Source organism: Cervus elaphus, chromosome 8 (genome assembly GCF_910594005.1).
Source record: "Cervus elaphus chromosome 8, mCerEla1.1, whole genome shotgun sequence".
NCBI lineage: Eukaryota > Metazoa > Chordata > Mammalia > Artiodactyla > Cervidae > Cervus > Cervus elaphus.
In genome coordinates this window covers 28,275,383-28,293,605 of record NC_057822.1, presented here as the reverse complement: position 1 = coordinate 28,293,605, position 18,223 = coordinate 28,275,383, and the positions used below count along the sequence as shown (strand labels likewise).

The 18,223-nt window shown below is 37.8% G+C and overlaps 2 protein-coding genes and 1 non-coding gene across 4 annotated transcripts in view; 2 read left to right on the top strand and 1 right to left on the bottom strand.

The window, feature by feature from the left end:
- CNOT9 (CCR4-NOT transcription complex subunit 9) overlaps positions 1 to 18,223 on the top strand; it is a 30,744-nt gene that overhangs the window by 7,921 nt on the left and 4,600 nt on the right. Inside the window, exons 2-5 of the mRNA XM_043910060.1 lie at positions 4,436 to 4,615; positions 5,792 to 5,907; positions 8,486 to 8,595; positions 13,642 to 13,751. Coding sequence (XP_043765995.1) covers positions 4,436 to 4,615; positions 5,792 to 5,907; positions 8,486 to 8,595; positions 13,642 to 13,751 — 516 coding nt within the window. The remainder of the gene's footprint in view (positions 1 to 4,435; positions 4,616 to 5,791; positions 5,908 to 8,485; positions 8,596 to 13,641; positions 13,752 to 18,223) is intronic.
- Positions 7,337 to 7,468, top strand: LOC122698987. Its single transcript, XR_006342486.1, has one exon. It is a non-coding gene; the product is annotated as a small nucleolar RNA SNORA72 (small nucleolar RNA).
- Positions 9,311 to 18,088, bottom strand: LOC122698687 (40S ribosomal protein S15-like). Of its 2 annotated transcripts, XM_043910061.1 has the most exons (3): positions 17,995 to 18,022; positions 10,919 to 11,020; positions 9,311 to 9,792 (listed from the first exon to the last, which is right to left on the bottom strand). In XM_043910061.1, exons 2-3 carry the CDS (start codon positions 10,963 to 10,965, stop codon positions 9,345 to 9,347), a joined length of 495 nt encoding a protein of 164 aa, XP_043765996.1. In that variant the 5' UTR covers positions 10,966 to 11,020; positions 17,995 to 18,022; the 3' UTR covers positions 9,311 to 9,344. The 2 variants fall into 2 exon arrangements, with proteins under 2 accessions (XP_043765996.1, XP_043765997.1); XM_043910062.1 differs by lacking the exon at positions 10,919 to 11,020 and having other exon boundaries at positions 17,995 to 18,088.

The window sequence follows — 18,223 nt, the reverse complement described above, 5'->3', positions numbered from 1 at the left end:
GACCTCCCAAGACCTTCTAGAACTGACCCCCAAAAAAGATGTCCTTTTCATCATAGGGCGCTGGAATGCAAAAGTAGGAAGGCAAGAGACACCTGGAGTAACAGGCAAATTTGACCTTGGAGTACAGAATGAAGCAGGGCAAAGGCTAACAGAGTTTTGCCAAGAGAATGCACTGGTCATAGCAAACACCCTCTTCCAACAACACAAGAAACGACTCTACACATGGACATCTACACATGGTCAATAACGAAATCAGATTGATTATATTGTTTGCAGCCAAAGAGGAAGACGCTCTATACAGTCAGCAAAAACAAGACCTGGAGCTGACTATGGCTCAGATCATGAACTCCTTATGGCCAAATTCAGACTTAAATTGAAGAAAGTAGGGAAAACTACTAGACCATTCAGGTATGACCTAAATCAAATCCCTTACGATTATACAGTAGAAATGAGAAATAGATTCAAGGGATTAGATCTGATAGAGTGCCTGAAGAACTATGAACAGAGGTTCATAACACTGTACAGGAGGCAGTGATCAAGACCATCCTCAAGAAAAAGAAATGCAAAAAGTCTAAATAGTTGTCTGAGGAGCCCTTACAAATAGCTGAGGAAAGAAGAGAAGCAAAGGAAAAGGGGAAAAGGAAAGATACACCCATTTAAATGCAGAGTTCCAAAGAACATCAAGGAGAGATAAGAAAGCCTTCCTCAGTGATCAGTGCAAAGAAATAGAGGAAAACAATAGAATGGGAAAGACTAGCGATCTCTTCAAGAAAAATAGAGATACCAAGGGGACATTTCATGGAAAGATGAGTAATAAAGGACAGAAATGGTAGGGACCTAACAGAAGCAGAAGATATTAAGAAGAGGTGGCAAGAATACACAGAACTATACAAAAAAGATCTTCATGACCCAGATAACCACGGTGGTGTGATCACTCACCTAGAGCCAGACATCCTGGAATGCAAAGTCATGTGGGCCTTGGGAAGTGTCACTACGAACAAAGCTAGTGGAGGTAATGGAATTCCAGTGCTCAAATCCTAAAAGATGATGCTGTGAAAGTGCTGCACTCAATATGCCAGCAAATTTGGAAAACTCAGCAGTGGCCACATGACTGGAAAAGGTCAGTTTTCATTCCAGTCCCAAAAAAGGGCAATGCCAAAGAATGTTCAAACTACCCCACAGTTGCACTCATCTCACATGCTAGCAAAGTAATGCTCAAAATTCTCCAAGCCAGCCTTCAACAGTACATGAACCATGCGTGAGCTTCCAGATGTTCAAGCTGGATTTAGAAAAGGCAGAGGAACCAGAGATCAAATTGCCAACATCCATTGGATCATCGAAAAAGCAGAGAGTTCCAGAAGAACTTTCCTGCTTTATTGATTATGCCAAAGCCTTTGACTGTGGATCACAACAAACTGTGGAAAACTCTTCAAGAGATGGGAATACCAGGCCACCTGACCTGCCTCCTGAGAAATCTGTATCCAGGCCAACAAGCAACAATTAGAACCGGACATGGAACAACAGACTGGTTCCAAATTGGGAAAGGAGTACATCAAGACTGCCTATTGTCACCCTGCTTATCTAACTTATATGCAGAGTACATCATGCAAAATGCCGGGCTGGATGAAACACAAGCTGGAATCAAGATTGCTGAGAGAAATATCAGTAACCTTGGATACGCAGATGACCCCACCCTTATGGTAGAAAGTGAAGAGGAACTGAAGAGCCGCTTGATGGTAGTGACAGAGGAGAGTGAAAAAGCTGGCTTAAAACTCAGCTTTCAAAAAAGAAATCAGTCCTGGATACTCATTGGAAGGACTGATGCTGACGCTGAAACTCTTAATACTTTGGCCACCTGATGCGAAGAACTGACTCATTGGAAAAGACTGATGCTGGGAAAGATTGAAGGCAGGAGGAGATGGGGACAACAGAGGATGAGATGGTTGGATGACATCACCAACTCGATGGACATGAGTTTGAGCAAGCTCTGGGAGCTGGTGATGGACATGGAAGCCTGGTGTGCTGCAGTCCATGGGGTTGCAAAGAGTCAGACACGACTGAGCAACTGAACTGACTGACCTCCCTAGCTCTCTTAGAACCAAAGTCTCATAGAGGCTAAAATTCCCACAAGTAGTTTCAAAAGGTGGAGTATTACTGGCAGCCAGTGGTCATGGCCTTAGGGACCACCAGACATTGGCCCTTTAGCGTGCCAGCATCACTCCAGGGGCACAGTCTTCTCTGCTGGAGTCAAACCAGCTCTGGAAACAGGAGTATGTGCAGACAGGGCCTGGAGTCCTGAATCCATTATATGCTAGCTGGTATCTACCATTGCAGCCTGGTGGTGTTCACCTAGAGTTCTGCAGAACAGGATAGGGTACAGGAGTGCTGGGTACGTCATAGATTGACTCTGGAGAGGGTGGTGGAGCTTACTGATGCTAGTATCTGGATGACAGGCCTCTGGAATGAGTAATGACTAATCAGGATAGATACTGTATTGCCAGAACGTTGTCCTGGGGCTCTCTTAAGGATTGTAGGTTGTCCAAGAGATTGTGGGCAGGAAACCCAAAGCTACAATTTTAGCCCTTGTTTTCACTGAGCTTTTAAGGTGATGTAATACTCTAAATAAATACATCCTATCTTCTGGTGGAATTACATTTCCAAAAATAATTTTTAAAGTTGAAGGCCTGTCTGTGGCAGTAGAAAAGGCAGATGCGTGGACCATACTGTTTTTGCTGTTGGGAATGGGGATCAGAAAACTACCCTGTTCCTTCTACATCATTTAGGAACCTCATGTTTTCTTGAGCATCACTGACGGGAATTACAAAACAGCTTTTAGCAGATTACTCTGAGGCACTTAAGGAGGACTTAAGTTGCAGGGTATATAGTCCATTTAGCAGAACACCTTGTGGTTCATTCTAGCGCAAGAGAAATGATAAACAGTAGGCTAAAAGCATCTAATTGAGCTTCTAATTATAGAAGGTGGGCTTTCAGCTTGAGTAGAGTAAATGTGGGTACTCCTCAAAGTCCACCTTAGACTTCATTCTGTTTTTAGCAAAGACACTTGTGCTTTTTGTTCCTCATCTTTATATCATGTGGGATGGGTTGGTCGGTATTCTATCACACTATGGTGTTACGGGAACAAATAAATACTGTAAGAAGCTGTGTAATATGGTTTAAGAAAGATTAGAATATGCAACTTTGTACTTGGGTGAGCTGAGCAAGTTAATTCCTCTGAGCATTATGAGTCTCATCTACAAGTGTAGATCTCTTTTCTGTCTATCTACTCCTCATGGTTGGGGGGGTGCAGGGAATGAAGTGAAACAATATTGGGCTAGGGATAGAAATCGCCATGAATTTGTCAGGACTTCAGAGCCTGAAGTAGCAATGGTAATCATTTTTCTAGTCTTTGATCTTACTTTCCAGGTAAGAGTAATTAAGGAACTTAACCAAGCCTATTTGAAAATGTGAAGAATTATGGAAGTGCTCAAATTTTTATTGAAATATTGAGATTCTTTATACCACAGTAATGAAAGATTCTTTATATAGTTTGTACATGAGTAAGTAGTGAGTGGGGTCGCAAAGAGTCAGACACGACTGAGCGACTGAACTGAACTGAACTGAACTGAAGTAGTGAGTAAATCTCCAAGGGATGGAGGTAGAGTCTGTATAAGAATCATTAGAGTGGGGAGCTTTTCCAACTTATGTAAGTTTTCTCCTTCATGGAGGGGGATGCTGGAGTTACTGGGGAATGAAGAGCAGTAGGGGGATGACTTTTTCTTTCAAAAACCATGATAGTCACGTGGTTAAAAAAATTTAAACTGTATGTAAAAGATTTTATTGTATACAATGAAAAATAAGTCTCCCATATAGATTTTAACCTTAAAGCTAACTACTGTTAGCAGTTTTTTATGTGTCCTTCTAGAAATGTTATATGTAAATATGTAAGAATACATGTGTGTGTTAATGGAAGCGTATAAGCTATTTTACACTGTTTTTTTTTTTTTTTGCTTCTTGTTTAGTATCAGCACAGTATAGAGATAACTTTTTTAAAGGGCTATGTAGTATTCCAAATAAAGATGTACCCATACATATTTAACCAGTTCTTTTTTTGATAGATGTTGATAGATTTCAAGTTTTCTGCTTTGAAAGTAGTACAACAGTAAACATTCTGATATGTCTTCAGTACAGCCCAAGTATACCTGTAGGGTAAATTTTGGGGGGGGGGGTAAATTTCTAAATATGGTATTATTAAGGAGTGTGTGTGTTTTAAATTTTGATAGATTTAATTAGTTTACGTCAAGTATATGTTTCTAGAAAAGATGCCCTGTTATTTACAAAAAATATATTCCCTCTAAAGGCTACAGCAGAGCAAGACTTGGTTTGATGCTGATGAAACTCACATGTTTACTTTTACTTTTCTTATTTTCACTTGAAGCCTGTGCCTACTGCACTGGCTCAGGTGGATAGAGAAAAGATCTATCAGTGGATCAACGAGCTGTCCAGTCCTGAGACGAGGGAAAATGCTTTGCTGGAGTTAAGTAAGAAGCGAGAATCTGTTCCTGACCTTGCACCCATGCTGTGGCATTCATTTGGTACTATTGCAGCACTTTTACAGGTGGGTATATATATCCATGAGTTGCATTTCATTCCTAATTATCACAATTGTAACTCTCTGCCTTTGTACAAATGATTTTGAAAACTTTGGTAATTTTTTTTTTAAGTGTTACCATTTGTAAGAATCTTGTTTTAGAAAAATCTAAGATACTCATTAAAATTAGATTCTTGGATCCTACCCAGGAGATTTGATTTATTTAGTCTAAAATGAAAAATCTGTATTTTTAACAAGCAGCTCCCCACTCCCGGATGATTTTGACGTAGGTGATGTAAGAACTGCACTTTGAGAAACACAGCTTTAGGAGTACTGTAAAATAATACTGCATGATGAGGTGGAGTGGGGATGGTGGTGGAAAGGGAGGTATAAGAACTGAAAGGTATATTCTGGGTAAAGAAAATGCTAGGGTAAAGATATAACAGCCATAAGAGTACATTAAAGAATAAATAATACTTGATTCTGAATAGAACAGTCATTTCCGGGGAATAAATTGATATGATGTAGTCCTAAGAACCAAGATATGATCATCTTTTAAAGTATTGTCCACCTTCCTAATAATTAGATTAATTTTTAAAATCTGTTGAGTAAATTCATATTCTATCCGTACTGCATGTACCCAGGAAACTAGTCTTTCTTATGGGAACATTTTCTGTGTAAAAATTTTACAGTTAAGATAAATGGAATTGTGTTCAGTAAATCATCACCTTTTGACAGAGAATACATGTGTTCTCTGCTGTTTGTACATATGCCCGCACATATATGCACTTTCTTATCTCCCCCTTTTTGCACTTGCTACATGACCAAACAGAAACTTCGTTATGAGCTAAAGTGGTTGATTTACTGACATTGCCTGGTCAACTGTCTCATCACTACAAACTAAAGTAGGTTGTTGACAAAAGTGGGGGAAGGGGAGTCCCTCAAGTGAAAGCCTCAGCAAATGATGCAGAATATAGGAAAAAGTGTGGGTAACCACAGTTCCCTCCTTAGAAATCTTCCTAGGGATAATATGTTTCAAATAGTCTCAGTCAGGTATATTTGTGATGAAAGGAATATTGTTTATTTCTGCCTCCTCTTGATGGTTCTGTTCTTATGGGGTATGCAGAATTAAAATTGTTTGCTTTCATACCATGGGAATTAAAGTTATTCCATGCTCATATGGTGTTGATTTCCGTTTTTTAGGAAATTGTAAATATATATCCATCTATCAACCCACCCACCTTGACAGCACACCAGTCTAACAGAGTTTGCAATGCTCTAGCATTATTGCAATGTGTGGCATCACATCCAGAAACCAGGTAAATACTTTGGATGGGTGTGTGGGTAGAGCTTTGATTGAATGTGGTCCTGAACTACTTCTGAACGATGAGAGGAGGGGCTTGCAGGAGGGCGCACCTGTGTGGGTGTGGGTCTTCAGGACTCCTGGTTTTTTATTCCTGGAGAATTTCTGGTCGCTAATTTCACCAAATTTTGGTGTAGTGGCAATATGGTACTGTTTAACATGTTGTGGAGTATTTTTTTGTTTTTTGTTTTTTTAAATTGAAGGATAATTGCTTTAGAGTATTGTGTTGGTTTCCGCCAAACATCAACATGAGTTAACCACAGTAACATGTTCTTTTATAATTGATTTTTTTTGCCTTTTTAAATTGTGGTAAAATATAAATAGCATAAAATATATCATTTGAACCATTTTATTTTATTTACTCATTTATTTTTGGCTGTGTTGTGTTTAGTTGTAACATGTAAGATTTTCATTGTGGCATGCAGGCTTCTCTCTAGTTGTGGCATATGAGCCCAGTTGTCCTGCAGCATGTGGTATCTTAGTTCCCCAACCAGGGATTGAACCCACATCCCCTACATTGCAAGGCAGATTCTTAACCACTGGACCACTAGGGAAGTCCCGATTTTAAGTGTTCAGTTCAGTAGTGTTAAATACATTCATAATGTGCCACTGTCACCAGCATCCATTTCTATAATTCTATTCATCCTGTAAAACTGAAGCTCTGTACCCATTAAACAATAACTTCCCATGCCCCTGTCCCCTAGCTCCTGTCAACTACTGTTCTGCTTTCTGTCTGTGATTTTGACTATTCTGAGTGCCTCATTATAAATGGAGTTACATAGTATTTGCCTTCTTGTGATTGGTGTATTTCACTTAACATAATGTCCTCAAGGTTCATCAATACTGTTGGATATGTCAGAATTTCCTTCCTTTTTAAGGCTGAATAATACTGCATTGTCTCATTTACTTTTTAACTGTTGGTAGCAAGGAACTTGAAAGGAGTGGTGATCACCTCTCAGGAAAAGTCAGGTATATAGCTACTTCTTGCTCCTGAATCCTGGTAGGCATCACTGTGCCATGCATGAGGCACAGTGCATGGTATTTAGTAGGAATTCAGCAAGTGTCTATACTCAGCACTTTTTCTCACATAGTAAGCCAGATTTGGCTTCAGAACTTTTTGAAAACAGGATTCTAGTCAACCTCTGTCATAAATGAGAATTGATGTGCAAGTTGAGAAATTTTTCCCTTACTGCTATATCTATCTGACTAAGAAAGGAGAGATTCTGTTCAGAAATCTGCTTTGTGGCTTTTGTGGCCTCAAGGTGCTTAATAGTCATCTTATTAAAGCCTTTCCTCTCTTTGTCTAGTTTTCCTTATAAAATCTGAGTGCTGGATTGGCACTGACCTTTTGGAATGTTAGAAACTTTGCTAGGAAAATTACTTTTCTGCGAATATTCTCGCTGTTCTGATTTTGTAATAATCAGGGCAGGCTAAACATTCGCTATATTAAGACCATGCATGTGTCCCCAGACCTAGTTCTTTGCCTAGGTCTGGTTTTATAAATGCTGGTGATAAACCAAGTCTGATTTACATGACATATCTTGTGTGGGAATTGTTTGTGACTCTAGGTATCTGATCAACCTTGAGAAATGGTAGCACAGCTAGTGTGATAATTTTTGAAGATAACCATTGCTAGTTTGATGATTACCAGTTGCCATTAAATGAGTTGTAAAAATTATTTAAAAAAAAAAAAGAGAATTACTTTTAAGTACTTAAGAAAAATACAATAGTATTTGGTTAAAATTTTGGGGTATTGGCTCTCCTGTAAGGTGTAACTGTTATATAAAGTAATAGACTGATTCCATGTTAGTTGCTAAACATACTAGCTGCAGATTAAAGTGTTTTTAGGATACTTGGTTTATCTGAAAGCTCTAACAAAGAAGTGTATTTAAGTGTAACAGATAAACCTTGATAGTGGCTGCTTTATTTTGTTGTCTTGGTTTATAAGGTTTTGTCAGCTTGTATCTGTGAATATTATTAATATTGTTATTCAGTCATAAATTAGGTGAGAGAAGACATATAGGAGAATCTCTTGTGCATTTAAGTACATTTTATGACCTATTTTTAAAATTTGCAGTTGGATATTTTATCAGTTTTTAAATACTTGGTACTGGTTTCAGGGGAAATTTTGTGTTCTTTTAACTATTGGTCTAGGCTAGGGTTTCTCAGCCTTGACACTGTTGACATTTTGGGCTGGATTAAATCTTTGTGGTAGGAGGAGGGGGAAGACAGGGGACTGTCCTGTGCACTGTAAGATTTTTAGCAGCATCCCAGCCTCTGCCCAGTGGATGTCAGTCACTTCAGCTGTGACAACTAAAAATATCTCCAGATACTACCACATGCCCCAAGAGGTCAAAATCACCCCAGCTGAAAACCACTGGGCTAGATTAAAGACCAGTAATAGTCTTCCCTAGAGATTCCTCGGTCAAGCAATGTTAAAAGCCTTACAAAATTAAAACCACCTGGAAATTTGAATGTTCAGAATCCTTAGAAATTAACTCTAGGCTCTGAATGCAATTCTTTTTTTCTTTCAGGTCAGCATTTCTTGCAGCACACATCCCACTTTTTTTGTATCCCTTTTTGCACACTGTCAGCAAAACACGACCCTTTGAGTATCTTCGGCTAACCAGTCTTGGAGTTATTGGTAAGTTATTAGGATCATTCTGCAAGCCTGGAATCATCATCATCATTCATAATAGTGGTCTTGGCTTAGGTATTTTGTCTGGTCTTTTATAGCTTTTGTTCACCTATTGTTTATTTTTGTCTTTGGGGTTGAGTCTAATAAAACAGTTTTTACTAATAAATGAATATCAGGAACATGGTTGCTCCTACCAAGTACCATCCTGAGTGTTAGTAAGGCTATGAGGCCCAATATCTGGGATTAAATTCAGTGCATATGTAGAAATGTTTATTAATTGTAGGAAAAGTAAAGTAAAAGAGCATTAATCAACAAAGAATATTATTACAGGAATAAGAGTTTGAGTTTGTTATTTTGGTTTGATTTTTCATCTCTCTCACTTTTAGGCTGTTCTCCCATAATCCCAGGGATTTACCTTCTATTTTACCTTGTTGAATTTTTGCATGTTAAAGTTAATGTTTTCATATACATTTATTATTGGACATGTATCTAAAATATTTTTTACTCAAGAAAATTATATATTAGCTATTTCAGATCTCATACTCCTAGATAATAAAATCTGTAGATTTGTGAAATGTAAATACATGCAAGAAAATTTCTTCCTTAAATTGCCCTTCCTTTTTTCAGTGTTTTTTTCTCATAGTTTTTGCTTAACATAATAACCAAATAATAAGAACGTCAATTATAGAAACTTTGTTTTGTTAAATTATTATTATTATTATTTAGAGAAATCTCTGCTTTTATTGGTCAGCAGGTTACTTGAGGGGGATGAAGCGTGAGGAATGGGTAGCCCCTATACTGGGCCGGCGGTGTTTCACTGGCTTATAGTTGATGGAGAACTCGCCTAGGTAGTGGCCGATCATCTCAGGCTTGATTTCCACCTGGTTGAAGGTCTTGCCGTTGTAGAGGCCCACCATGCTGCCCACCATTTCAGGCAGAATGATCATGTCGCACAGGGGCATGTTCACCACCTCGGGCTTCTCCATGGGCGGTGCATCTTTCTCGGCCTTGCGCAGCCGCTTCAGCAGCGAGTGCCGCTTCCTCCGCAGGCCGCGGTTCAGCCGCTGTCGCCGGCGCGCACTGTATAGCTGCTTCAGTTGCTCATAGGACATGTCCAGCAGCTGGTCGAGGTCTATGCTGCGGTAGGTGACCTTACGGAAGGTCCGCTGCTTCTTCTGTTCCGCTGCCGCCATCTTGCCGGTTCTTCAGAAAGGAGTTAAATTATTATTTTTATTTTCAGATGTGTTTCATCCATATGATTGTAAACCATGAATCAGGAAGTAAAATTTGAAAGTTTGGTGTTTCTCAGAAATATTTTATTCTACTTATAAGGAGTAGCTCTTATGCATGTTATGGTTTTATACATCTCCTGAGAAGTCCTTTAATAAGAAACTTTTTTCCCAGTATATTCTTTTCTGCTTTAAGATATAAAAACTTCTCATGTAAGCTTTGAAACATCAGCATGATTCTACCCAGAAGAAACATTTATGTTCATTGTTCTAATTCAAATCATCCTACTGCTATCATTGGATGATACATTTATGTTAAGATAAAGGTTGATAGTGGGGAGGTGTGAAAAAAAATAGTTGGATGGTATTAAGGTAGTTGTCTCCCCTTGCATATACTTTTAGAAACTCAGTTTCTCCCAAGTCATTTGAAAGAACAGCAGAAGATGAATGTTTGGGCCTAGACTCTTTCCTGCAGTTCAAGGCTTATCAGATCAGTTTGAATATAAATGAAGTGATATATAGCATAAATTAGAAAATACCTGAAACTGAGTAAAAATAAAAATACAGCATATCAAAATTTGTAGGATCCAATTAAACCAGAGCTTAGAGGAAAATTTGTATAATTAAATGTATAATTAAATTTGTATAATTTCGTATAATTTGTATAATTAAAGAAAGAGGTCTTCAATCAGTGAGCTAAGCTTTTCTTTAAGAAATTAGAAAAAGGAGCAAATTTAACCAGAGCAAAAAAAAGGAAGGAAGGAAATAATAAAGACTAGATATCAATAAAAATGGGAACAGAAAATCAATAGATGAAATCGGTGAAACCAATGGCAGGTTTTTTTTTACTGAGACATGACAAAAACACTGTATCAGTTTTTGGTATACAACATAATGATTTGGTATATGTATATACTGCAAAGTGACCACTACAGTAAGTTTAGTTAACATCCATCATCACATAGTTACACTTTTTTCCCTTGTGATAAGAACTTTTAAGATCACTAACTTAAGATTTCTCTTAGCAGCCTTCAGACATACACTACAGTATTGTTACTGTAGTCACCATGCTATACATTATATCTCTGGGTCTTACTTACCCTGTAACTGGAAGTTTATACCTTCTGACCAGCTTCACCCATTTCATCCATCCCCAATTTTTTGTTGAAAAAAACAAATTAATAAACCTCTAACCAGACAAACTAGAAAAAAAAAGAAGACACAAATTGCAAATGTGATAAATGAAAGGGGGTACATGTGTAAGACTCCTCAGACAAAAGGATGATAAGATAATACTGCTAATAACTCTCTGTCCATAAATTTGACCACCTAGGTGAAATGACAAATTCTTTGAAAAATACAGTCTGCTAAAGTGCATTAAAAAAGAAAATGTGTAAGACTTTTCCAGAACGTGCAGAGGGGACTTCTCAACTCTTGATGAAGCCAGCAATACTCTGATAATAAAGAACAGAAAAAGACTATAGGCCAATATCCTTCATGAACATAGATGCAGAAACTCGAGACAATATGGTATATAGTATTATTGTATAGCAGCTGTATTTCAGTTAAAATTTTTTTAAAAGAAGAAAAAATAAAGAATGTCTATTCACAGACAACCTGTATTGAAGAATCAATAGAAAAAAGCTACTAGAACTGGTGAACTTAATAAGGTGGTAGGATACAGAGTTAGTACACAAAACTTAGTCATATTTTGGTATGACTAAATTCCTAAATAGGAATTTTACCAAAATGTTTGAAAAACTTGGGTGTAAATTTTACAAAATATGTGCAAAGTCTGTAGTTACAAACTATAAAGCAATGATAAAAGAAATCGAAGAAAACCTAAATAAATGCAGAGATAAACCATGTTTATCAATTGGTATATCAATGATTCAATGTTATGATGTCATTCTCCCCACAAACGATGTATAGTTTTAGAGCAATTCTAACAAAATTCCAGTAGAAGTTTTTAATAGAAATTGGTGATCCTAGTGAAAGTCTCTCAGTCGTGTCCGACTCTTTGTGAGCCATGGAATTCTCCAGGCTGAATACTGGAGTGGTTAGCCTTTCCCTTCTCCAGGAGATTTTTCCAACCCAGGGATTGAACCCAGGTCTCCCGCACTGCAGGCAGATTCTTTACCAGCTGAGCCACAAGGGAAGCCCTTGGTGATCCTAAGATTGTATCTGAAAAGGCAAATGAACTAGAAAATCCATTTTTTAAAAAAAAGGATATAAAGTTGGAAGATACAGTCTACCTGATTTCCAGATCTACTGGAAAACTACAAAAGTCAAGATACTGTGGTGTTGGAGAAAATATGGACTTAATAGAGCAGAGTGGAGAGTACAGAAATAGACCCACACAAATAAGGTCAATTGGATTTTTGACAAAGGCACAAAGAGAATTTAGTGAAGAAAGGATAGTCTTTTCAATAAATGATGGTAGAACAATTGGATATTCGTATGTAAAGCAATGAACCATGACCCTTGTCTTGTACTCTATACAAAATTAATTCAAAATGGATTTTAGACCCACATGTAAAAAGTCTAAATGAGATAATAATTTGACGTCTGTTGTAAGCCATGTCAGTTATGGTTTGTGCTGTTTAAAGATGTAGTATTTGTAGATTACCAGTTCTGGTTGAAGTAAATGATACCACTCTCTTCTGAAGTAATTGACTTTTGTTATTACAGGCCTTTGATTAAGGCCTTTGATATAAAAGCTAGCGAAGCATTGGACCACTCAGGGAACAGTCATTTGTTTAATGGGACTTTGCCTCCCTGTATACGGAATGGAGAGGATATCACTGAACTGTGTCTGTCACCTGGTCAGTGGTGTCAGTTTAGAAACCAACAGAGTAGTAGAATTGGGATAATTTTGGAAACTGTTTGTCTAGCTCTTATTTTATTAAAATAGCAGAGGTTTGCAAAGTGAAGGTAACTTTATCAAACTTTGGTGGAACCAGAATTAGAATCTAGGTTTGTGTTTCTTGTTTAGGTATGCCCTACAGTGTTTTGCTTTTTGGGGAAAGAGGGGCAGTTAAATAACCAGGAAGTCATGTTTATTTATACCTGTTGTGAGTAGGATTTAGACGGCACTGTTTCTTTGTACCTGAGAGTATGCTTTAATACAGATGTAGAACTTTTCTCACTGGGGCTTCCCTGGTGGCTCAGACTGTAAAGAATCTGCCTGCAATGCAGGAGACCTGGATTTGATCCCTGGGGTGGAAAGATCCCCTGGAGAAGGGAATAACAACCCACTACAGTTTTCTTGCCTGAAGAATGGTGGCTCAGGGACATAGAATCCACCTGCCAATGCAGGAGATGCAGATGTGATCCCTGGATCAGGAAGATCCCCTGGAGAAGGAAGTGGCAACCCACTCCAGTATTCTTGCCTGGGAAATCCCATGGACAGAGGAGCCTGGTGGGCTATATATAGTCCATGGGGTCGCAGAGTCCAACATGATTAAAAAACTAAAACAACAGTGACAACAAGAATTCTTCTCTCTTACCTAAAGTACATGGAGAAGAGATGGTGATATTATTGTGTGATTGTCTACCAAAGTGATAGAACAATTATTTAAGTAGCTAAACTGATGCTAATTATGTGATGGACCAAACTTTGTACCTGATCTTTTAGTATTGACAGTCAACCTGTGCTTTTCTTGCTCCTTTTTTTTTTTTTAAGCCAGGGTTTGAATCTGATTCTCTGACATAAACCACAGTTTGTGTTGTATGTTATTTAAGTTCCACAATTAGATGGATGAACAATTTTAGTTGGAAACCCTGACTCTGAAATAATTTCGTTTGTCCGTATTTTCTTTAGGGGCTCTGGTGAAAACAGATGAGCAGGAAGTAATCAACTTTCTATTGACAACAGAAATTATCCCTTTGTGTTTGCGAATTATGGAATCTGGAAGTGAACTTTCTAAAACGGTGTGTGTTTTTATCTTAATTAGATTCTACATTGTGTTGACTGTTGGACTACTTCTTCATGTTTGAGTTATCTTTTTCTGCCTCCCTTCAGGTTTTTGAAACTTCCCGTGAATGTTTTTTCTCTTTTGAATAAAAATTGTTATATAATGATGATTTAAGAACCTAGAACCATCAGAAGAATATAAAGTTAAACATTAAATTTCTCCCTTTTATCTGAACCCCCTTATGACTCCACAGGTATATTTTTCCAGACATTTTTTATACATAATCAAGTATGTATATATATACTTGAGCTTATGCCTGCTTTGTACTTTAACCATGGGTGATAATGTAACTAGTTATAGAATTCTCACCTCTGTTTTCCCTCTCAGAACTCCATTATCATAGCCATGTTGTCTTCTGGTACTGAATGTTGTAGTGAAATCTTGAGTCAGCCTAATATTTTCCTTGTCAGATTTTTTTCTGAAAGAGCCTACTCATTGTGTCTTTTCTGTTGTCGTTAATTTTTATAGTTTCCCCTTTGTTTTGGCCTCTTGCTTAAGCAACATCGGTTATGCTGTATTGTCTATTTTTCATATGTCTCTTCTCACCCTCTGATTACTTTCTATCTTTAATTTCATATAATGTGATTTTTCTCAAGGCTACTTTCCATGTTGCTATTTTTAGCAATATCTAACCTCTGCTTCTAAAGTATATCTGGTCACATTGACTAGTCACTTTAATTTTTTTTTTTTACTTTAATTTTTAATTAGGTAAGTCATTGCTGAGTTGGATGTAAGCAGATGTAATGATTTAAAATTTGTTGTGAATATGCAATACAAATAAAGTAATAATTCATATGCTACTACAAATGGGTATACAAGCAAATTAATCTAAGTCTTCTACCTTACCTCTCAGTTCTTCTCGGTAGTAACCGGTATTATTACTTTCTTGTAGAATCTTTCTATACCTATTTTATGTATACATGTAGCAGTTTAATTTTGTATTAATTTTTTTCCTCTTGTCTCTGCTTCTCACTTCTCTTGTTGTTTCAGCTCTTCTCTGAATTTTGTATTTTCTTTTAACTTTTTAAAAATGTTTTTTAGAGTTCATATTCGCTCAGTTTCCTTGAAAATGCAGATAAGTATTACTTGCTACTGTTTCTTGGGTTATGTCTCTATAAGGGTTTCCCTGTGGGAGTCTTTCTATCCAGGATTGCTGTTTGTTTAAAAATAATGGATGGAAAGAGAGATGTTATGAGCTGAAGTTGGCAGTTTTTAAGTCAAGTGTTTTGCCTCTGAATACTTTTCCACCCAGCCTGCCAGTTTAGGGTGTGTGTTTTAGGGAGGATTTATACCTCTGTCTTCAACTTTCTACTAAACACACAAAGGATAAGTGACATGTGATCTGTGTTCATTCTTTTCTTTTCTCATTTCTTCCTTAATTTTATTATTTTGTTAATTTCAGTGGATTTCTGGGACAGGATTGGAATGGGTACAACTGAATTCTGTTGTTTTTAAATTCATAGTCGCCTGTGAATAGGTATTGTTCAAGTTGGCTTCTTATGGCTGGGACAGAAAAAGATTCATTTCTTCTTTTGTGACATTTCTTCCAGGAGCCCCCATCCTAATGATCCCTCCCCTGTTTTCATTCCTTCCCCATTACTAAAATTAATTCATCCTTGATGTTTAGAAGTTCCCTTTGACCTTTACACTTCAACTAGAATGCTTCTCCTGTCCTGCCTTATTACATGGTTTATAGTCAGTTCCTGGCATGTCTGTCTTCTTTTGCTCCAACGTCTTTGGCAAGCAAAGACCTTGTCGTGTTCAGTTTTCATGTACAAATCCTGAGTTTCAGGCCTTGCTATAATCGGCACCAGGTAAAACAGAGGTTCTCAATCAAGGCTATGTGACATGATCACCTGTCAAGTGTTTTAAAAACATCAGTGTCCAGGTTCCATCTCTGACCTACTGAACCATTGTCCAGGGTGATAAAGTATGGACATTTGTGTGTTTTTTTTTTGTTTTTTGTTTTTTTAAATCCCTCTGGGTAAGTGTATAGTATGTTATTCTGGAAAGCTGTTCAGTGGTACCCACTATAAACATGTCTACCCTATGACTCAGCAGTCCCCCTTCTGCATATATACCCAAGAAAAATGAGCTCTACAGAATTCCCTGGAGGTTAGGACTCCATGCTTTCACTGCCAAGGGCCCAGATTCGATCCCTGGTCGAGAAACTAAGGTCCGACAAGTCACATGGCACACACACACCCCCAAAAAATGAGCCCTTATGGGCATTAGAACATGTATAGGAGTGTTTATGTCACTTCTGCTCATGGAAGATAAACTGTAGTGTATTTACAAAATAAGCTACACAGTAGTTAAGAAGAATGGACTGCTGATAATAGGCAGCATAGATGATATTACGTCAGATGAAAGAAGCCAGGCACATATGAGTTCATACTGTATGACCATGTATGTGAAATTCCAGAGTGGTCAGAACCAGTCAGTGAGGATAAAGCAGAGTAGTGACTCCCTCTCAGGGAAGGATATGACTGGGAAAAGGCACAAGGGAATCTTCTGGAGTGCTGAAAATGTTCTATATTTAAAATTTTTATTTTATTTTTATTGAAGTATAGTTTATAGTTGACTTATACAATATTGTGTTAATTTCAGGTATATAGCAGAGTGATTCATGTATAGATAAATATTCTTTTTTCGTATATATATATATAGAATATATAGATATATATTCTCTTCCACTGTAGATTATTACAAGATACTGAGTATAGTTCCCTATGCTATACAATTGGTCCTTGTTGGTTATCTGTTTATATTGTTGTTCAGTCACTCAGTTGTGTCTGACTCTTTGCAACTCCATGGACTGCAGCACTCCAGGCTTCCCTGACCGTCACCATCTCCCAGAGCTTGCTCAAACTCATGTCCATTAAGTCGGTGATGCCATCCAACCATCTCATCCTCTGTCATCCCCTTTTCCTCCTGCCTTCAATCTTTCTCAGCATCAGGGTCTTTTCTAATGAGTCAGCTTATAGTATTGTATAATGTTCTGTATTTTAGCCTGGTTGTGGTTCACAGATGTGGAACAGGTTAAAAGTCAAAATACACTTAAGATTAGTACACTTAAAAAAAAAAAAAAAAAGATTAGTACACTTAACACATTTTACTGTGTATATGTTTGTTTGATATTCTTACTGGTGCTATAAAAGATTGCCACGAGCTTGGTGGCTTAAAACACCACCAGTTTATTCTCTTATGGTTCTGGAACCAGAAGCCATAAATCAGTTTAACCAGCTTAAGTCAGGGTGCCCATAAGGATGGCATTGCCTCTGGAGACTCTAGGAGTGGATCTCTTCCCTTGGTTTTTTTTCAGCTTTCTTTTCATTTATATATATATATAATGTTATTTATTTTTGGCTGTGCCGTGTCTTTGTTGCTTCACATGGGCTTTCTCTAATTGCAACAAACGGGGGCTCTGCTCTAGTTGTAGTGGGCAGGCTTCTCATTGCAGTGGTTTCTCTTGTTGCAGAGCACAGACTCTAGGGCTTAGGCTTCCATAGTTGAGGCTCCTGGGCTCTAGAGCACAGGCTCAGTAGTGGTACATGGGCCCAGTTGCTCTGAGAAATGTGGGATCTTCCCAGATCAGGGATCAAACCCATGTCTCCTGCATTGGCAGGTGAATTGCCTTTTTCAGCTTTTAGAATTGCCTATTTTGGCTGTTCTTCCCTCTTCCATCTTGACAGCCAGCAGTGTAGCATGTTCAAATCTCTGCATCTGTCACATCACCTTCTCTATGGTCACATCTCCCTCCACTTCCCTTTTATAAGAAACCTTGTGATAATGACCTTTAGGGCCCACCTGGATCATCCAAGATGTTAATCCCCCACAAGATTCTTAACAATCACATCTGCAAAGTACCTTTTGCCTTCTGAAAGTAGCATCCCCAGGGTTTAGTGATTACGACCTGGATATGTTCGGGGGCCATTATTTAGCGAACCGCAATGTTATACACCAGTAAAATAGTAAAACAAGTAATTCCCACAGTTGATTCTGATGAGCAGCTAAGGAAGAGACTCATTATAATAATCATTTGACTTGAATTGAATTAGAACTTTCTTAATGCCATCTGTGTAAGAGTTAATCAGCTTAAATTGAGTGTATTCTTTATTACTGTTGGAACAGTTTTTGAAGGGAGGCTTAAAAATCTTATTTTCTTAAAGGTCTTTTAAGAATAGGAAAAATCTTACCTAACTCATTTGGAAGAGATGAGGCATGGCTGCATTTCTGAAATCATCTTGGCCCATGGAAAAGTGAGAGGCTCTGTGTTTAACTAGGTTTGGATCTCAACTCTGATTTAGTCACTTTGTTGCTTGGGATCTTAACCTGGCAAGTTATTGATTAACAGTTATCCCTGGCACATAGGTGTTCAATAACTAAGAAAACCTCTCTGTTTTTAAGACTCTGATGATTACCTAC